Raw genomic sequence first — 6,458 nt, 5'->3', positions numbered from 1 at the left:
CCTTGGTGAATCTGTGCTGGCTTTTCCCAATCATGTGTTTCATTTGACTTGTGATAGCCCCCAGGAGGATTCGTTCCATAACTTTCCCAAGGACTGAAGTAAGACTGATGGGCTTATAATTTCCTGGATCCTCCTTTAAGCCCTTCTTGTAGATGGGGGTGACATTAACCTTCTTCCAGTCTTCTGGGATGTCTCCTGATCTCCACAACTTCTCAAAGATTATGGAGAGCAGCCTCGCAACGACATCAGCCAGCTCTCTTAACACTCTCAGGTGGATATTGTCAGGGCCTATTGATTTGTAGGGGTCAAGCTCCTCTAATATTTCACATATCAACTCTTTCTTCACTGACAGTGGGTCTGTGTTTGCATCAGCCTGGATTTTTGTTCCCAAGGCCTGGGGCCCAACAGTGCTAGTAAAGACAGAGGTGAAGAAAGTGTTGCGAACCTCTGCCTTTTCAGTGTTGTTGGTGGCTAATTCACCTCTCCTGTTTAACAGTGGGCCAATATTTTCCTTCTGTTTCTGCTTGTTGTTTACGTACCTAAAGAACCCTTTCTTGTAGTTTTTGATGTCTCTAGCCAATTTCAATTTGAGCTGAGCTTTTGTTTTTCTAACTGCATCTCTGCACACCCTGGCAATGCCCTTGTAGTTCTCAATGGGTATTCATCTGCTTTTCCATCTCTTGTACACTCCTCTTTTGATTTTGAGTGGGCTCAGAAGCTCACAGTTAAACCAAGGGGGTCTCTTGCTCTGCCTACTTCCCTTACCTTTAAAGGGGATGAACTGCTTTTGTGCTTCCAGGAGAGCGTTCTTGAAAAACTCCCAGCACTCACTAGCTCCTTTATCCTCCATGGAAGCTTCCCACAGAATCCCTCCCAATTGAGGTCTGAGCGAGCTGAAGTTTGCTCTTCTAAAATCTAAAACCTTTGTCTTAGTACTAACCTTCAGCATGCTCAGCAGAATCCCAAACTCCACAGTATTGTGATCACTGCAGCCAAGGTTATCACTAACCGAGATATTAAAAAGCAGGTTTTCTTGGTCTGTGAGTAGCAAGTCCAGCAGTGCCTCATTCCTGGTTGGCACATCTGCCATTTGTATGAGGAAGCAGTCCTCTACGCATTCCGGGAACTTGATGGATGACGTGAGCTGCTGTATTGTTCTTCCAACAAATGTCTGGGTCGTTGAAGTCACCCTTAAGAACAAGGTTCTGTTGACCCGAAGCTTACTTAAGCGACCCAAATATTGCTTCGTTTGCCTTATCGTCTTGGTTTGGAAGTCGGCAGCAGATGCTACTGTAAGATCCCCCTTGGAGACGACCCCTCTGATATTCACGCAGAGGCATTCGATAGGGCTTCCACAATCACCACAGCTGACTTCTACTAACCTTCTTCTAAGGTTCTCCTTAACACAGAGTGTGACTCCTCCTCTTCTTCTTCCCTGCCTGTCTTTATGAAACAGCCTATAACCATCCATTGTGATTGCCCAGTCATGTGAGTTGTCCCACCATGTTTCAGTTATTCCTATGATATCATAACTTTCTGACTAGGTGCGGAGCTCCAGTTCCTCCTGTTTGTTCCCCAGGCTGTGTACATTAGTATACATACACTTGAGGTGGTTGGTCTTCTGGTTCTCATCTTGGGAGGCAGCTAAGGAACATTTGTTGCTGATCTGGTTGGCCTGGCTTATTCCCCAGTTGGTTGCGATGGCGTAGTGTTGCCACTTTGGACCCCACCCCCCGAGTCCTTCAGTTTAGAGCCCGCCTCACCGAGTTGACCAGCCTGCTGCCAAAGATTCCCTTGCCTCTTCTAGGGAACCTAGAAGAGTTCATAAAATAGAAGGGAGTTTGTGTAGACCCAGCTCCACAGCATTGTGTTGTCTAAAGCTCTTTCTGGATCTAACTCTTAATTCCTTGGGAGTTTATAACAGAATCTTATGTATAGATAAATATAATATATAAATTGTACACACTGATGCTTTCTTTTATCTCATTTAATTTTCCTGTGTGTGGACTCTTTACATACATTAACAAGCTGTCTAATATACTAGTACTTCAACATTTAAAAATGAGTTGTTACTTCATATTTTAAAATAATATATAATTTGTTGGAGATAGTTATTAATGCAAAGAGGGAAAACATAGGTTATTGTGTTCTTCTAATCTGTCAAAAAATAACAAACTTTTTTATCCACTAGATGTTAAGAGTGTACAAAGCTGCAGTACAACAGACATTGGATATACTCTTTCTCCCTGAAGGAAGAGAATTTCTTACAAGCACAGATGCAGTAAGCCGGGACTCAGCTGATCGTACCGTTATTGCATGGGACTTCCAAAGTGCTGCGAAAATCTCCAATCAGATTTTTCATGTAAGATTAACAACTAGTATTGTTTGGGTCATGATTTAGTATTTCATGCTTGTCAGTGTTGTAAAAAAAAAAAGCTTTTGATTTTCTGTAAGATCATTGTGTGATGTATAAAATGCTCTTAATGTAAGTTGAGAGCTTGCTTTATTTTTATATTTTAAAAACACTTACTTATTCTTAAAAAATGACCTTGAAAACTGATAGGTCTCCTTGTGTTAAAAATATTTACATTTCAGTGCTCATTCACTGACATCTAAGCTATATTTAGGCAAGGCCACTGCAGTGTCATTCTAGCTTGCCAATGGTGCATGGCAGCAGTTGCTGTAGTGCCACATTTCTTTTCCCACACTTTTTCATACGTTTTTTATCAGCTGCAATGAGGGCTATTGACAAATTGGGTTTAATATTTGCATATTATATGTATATCTAGTATGGCATAATCACAGAGGCAAAATTTACTTTTATCAGTGCAGGTGCAGTATTTCTCTCAGTAATCTGTCCACGCAAGATAGTTAATGGACTAAATTGTCTAGAAAGACTGACAGCTTCCAAGGAGATTACCAAGGAAGTTACTAGATAATTCCAACTCCCTGGGTGTTTTTTGAAAACCTAAGTCTAATATCCTATGTAATATAATATGATTGGATTGTATATAGATGCTTTTTGGCTGAAAGGAAGAGTTCTCTACTGACAAGGACAGGTAGTTGATGATCTAATGGGATTGTTTCACGTTTAATTTCTACAGTTATGCCTTTATCCAATATTGGATTTATCAACATCTTGGATAGGCAATAGGAAAAAAAAAAAAAAAAGCTGTGAATATATAAAGTACAGACCAGTCAGGTTCAGTATCAAGGAGTAAAAAACAACTTTTTTCTCCTTATCCCCCACCAAACAAACCAACAACCCCCCCTCCCCCCGCCTACCTTCTCATGACTACAGCATCTCTGAAATGGACTCTTTTCCCCCATTTCTGCACTGTGAATAAACAAAACTTGGTGGTGATTTTGGAAACTCTGCTTCACTTTTCTGAATTTCACCTTGGAACCCTTCAAGGTGGGAGAGAACCCCTGAGCCTTCCAAACAGATTAGATCCCAACAGGACTTGATCTATTGCTTCTCTGCATTAACAAATGAATAGTTAAGAGCTCTAAAATAACCCATTACTACAGTATACCCAGCATAACAGCACAGTACTCCTGCAGATTGCATTGTGCTTTCTGATCCCTTATTGTTAGACCCAGTTACCCCCCAGAACCATGCGGTGCTCTGCCACGGAGCACACTCCTAACCAGGCACACTGCCTAACCCTGTTTTGGTTTCTGTGCCCAATACCTTACAATTCCCAGAACTTCCTTCCCCGTTCATCACTTCCAAACCACACAACAAAACCAGTCTGATGTTCTTCCCACTCTACCACATAGCCCATGGTGTCCAGTGGTCACTGTCAGCCTGCTGTCCTTCACGTGCAGACACATCCTGCAGCCAAAGCTCTCTTAATTTGTATTCATGGCATCAAAATTCAGCACTGCGTCTTTAGGTTAGGCTGAAGCTAGAAGAGGTTTGGACCTGGTGGAAACCTTGCAAGATGCAGTCACCATGCAGAGTTTTGAAAGTAATCTTAATTCAGTCTTAAATAGGAACACTAAAGTAAAGCCAAGTGTTATTAATTTTTGCAAATATTTATGAATTTACAGCCAGCAGCAGTCTACATGGCAAATCACTGTCATAAGGAACTTCTGACTTAGTTGGCTAATAATGATCCCTTTTTTTTTTTTTCTTTTTTTATAAGGATGGGGTGGGGAAAGGTGTCTGTTTAAATGGGGTGATTTCTATTCCTGTCAGTGTGGCCAGAAATGAGAGGATGGAGGATTCGAGAACTGTACAAAGTAGCATGGAAGGCATGGTATGGCTATGGAGGAAGGGATATGGGAGAAGAGGATTCACTTTCACATTCAAACTTCAGTTTTCCTTGGGCAGGAAGAGGATGATTGAGTACCATCAGGTTGGAGTTACCTTTCTGCAGCTGTTCTGCAGTATAATTATTGTTCAAAGGGAGATGGGATTTTGGTCAGTATGTAGGAAATCAGGGTAGAGATTTGATTTGATATTTGTCTTGGTGTAAGACTTTCAGTGGATTGTAATGAGTTAAGCATCTTTTATATAATATATACTATGGAGATGACTTATGTATACCTTGTCCTGGTTTCAGTTGGGGTAGAGTTAATTTCCTTCCTAGTAGCTGGTACAGTGCTGTGTTTTGGATTTAGGGTGAGAATAATGTTGATAACGCACCGATGTTTTAGTTGTTGCTAGGTAGTGTTTATGCTAGTCAAGGACTTTTCAGCTTCTCATGCTCTACCGACTGAGAAGGCTGGAGGTGCACAAGAAGTTGGGAGGGGGCACAGCCAGGACAGCTTGGGCATCGGTTGGCAGGTGGTGAGCAATTGCATTGTGCGTCATTTATTTTGTATATTCTTTTATCATTATTGTTATTGTTGTTGTTGTTGTTGTTGTTGTTATTATTTTCTCTTCCTTTTCTGTCCTATTAAACTGTCTTTATCTCAACCCACGAATTTTACTCTTTTTTTCACTCCCCCCTGCTCCCATCCCACTGGGGGAGCAGGGGGAGTGAGCGAATGGCTGTGTGGTGTTTAGCTGCCTGCCGAGTTAAACCACAACAATGGTCTCTCAAATGTCTAAAGATAACCTGAATCATTTGAACAAATCTTTTGTTTCATACAACAAAACTTTCTTTAAAATTATTTTCAGGAGCGTTACACTTGCCCAAGTCTGACTCTGCACCCAAAAGAGTCTATGTTTGTTGCTCAGACGAATGGGAACTACATGGCTTTGTTTTCTGCCCAGCGACCTTACCGAATCAACAAAAAGAAAAGATACGAAGGACATAAGGTATCCTTCTTCACCGGGAACTTAGTATCCAAGTCTAGAAGGAAGATAGATAGCAAAGTACCTGTGCTTTTTAATATGTCTGCTAATAGTGTTTGATTATAAATCAGCGATAGATACTAATTGCCTTCGTTTGCTTTCCCGTGTGCCAGTATTTTGAATCATATGCAGTCTGAAGAAAATAGTTATTTTAAGATTTTATGAATACTTAATAGCTTGATTAAATAAGTTTGTGTTACAGCTGTGTCTTAATAAACACCTGGAGAAGTCCTTAGTGTATATTTATTTAAAGGTACAAATTTTTTTTGTACTATATTCATTTTCAGTATATCACAATGAACTTTTCTAATCAGCATCAGGAGTTACACTGTTATTGATTTCCACAGGTGGAAGGATTTGCAGTGGGCTGTGAATTTTCTCCAGATGGAACACTTTTGGTGACAGGAAGTTCAGATGGCAAAGTGTTTTTCTACAACTATCATACCGCTAGGATTATTCGCACTTTGTCTGCACATAAAGAAGCTTGTGTGAGTGCAATATTTCACCCAGTCTTGCCATCGCTCCTTGCAACATGTGATTGGGCTGGAGAAATCAAGATCTGGCAATAACAAGCAGAGTTACTTTTCAGGATGTCTCCTGTTAGTCTGTCAAAGGCGTAGGAAATAAACCATGGTATGCATTGTTGTGATGTGTTGTAAGCAGGAGAGACTGTTGTCTTTTCTTCTATGACCTCTAAGTATATGCTTTCGTAATGCAGTTAAGATGGTCTTGTGGTTAGCTGCTGAGCAAAGAAGTGGTCTTACTCTCTCCCTCGGCCCTGGTGACAAATTTCTGCCCCTTTTGTGTCAACCTTCTAGTGCTCATCTAGCCCCACCCTGGTTTGAGTAGCTAAACTTAGGAAAATTATTGCTCTTTTTATGTAGCTTTTCAATGCAGCTTTCTTAAACCAGGTTTCATGATAGATTCATAGAATCACAGAATCATTTAGGTTGGAAAAGACCTTTAAGATCATCAAGTCCAACCGTAAACCTAGCATAACCATGTCCGTAAGCACCACATCTACATGTCTTTTAAATACCTCCAGGGATGGTGACTCAACCACTTCCCTGGGCAGCCTGTTGCAATGCTTGACAACCCTTTCGGTGAAGAAATTTTTCCTAATATCCAATCTAAACCTCCCCTGGTGCAA

General features: G+C 40.8%; 1 protein-coding gene across 1 annotated transcript in view; it reads left to right on the top strand.

Annotated features, from left to right (window-relative positions):
• WDR25 (WD repeat domain 25) overlaps nt 1–6,155 on the top strand; it is a 73,300-nt gene extending 67,145 nt beyond the window's left edge. Inside the window, exons 4-6 of the mRNA XM_009328058.1 lie at nt 2,192–2,362; nt 5,132–5,272; nt 5,656–6,155. Of these exons, the coding sequence (XP_009326333.1) occupies nt 2,192–2,362; nt 5,132–5,272; nt 5,656–5,877 (534 nt within the window). The 3' untranslated portion in view covers nt 5,878–6,155. The remainder of the gene's footprint in view (nt 1–2,191; nt 2,363–5,131; nt 5,273–5,655) is intronic.
• The last annotated feature ends 303 nt before the right edge of the window (nt 6,156–6,458 follow it).

Source organism: Pygoscelis adeliae, unplaced genomic scaffold (genome assembly GCF_000699105.1).
Source record: "Pygoscelis adeliae isolate BGI_AS28 unplaced genomic scaffold, ASM69910v1 Scaffold130, whole genome shotgun sequence".
Classification (NCBI taxonomy): domain Eukaryota; kingdom Metazoa; phylum Chordata; class Aves; order Sphenisciformes; family Spheniscidae; genus Pygoscelis; species Pygoscelis adeliae.
This window is presented reverse-complemented; position numbering and strand designations above follow the sequence as displayed.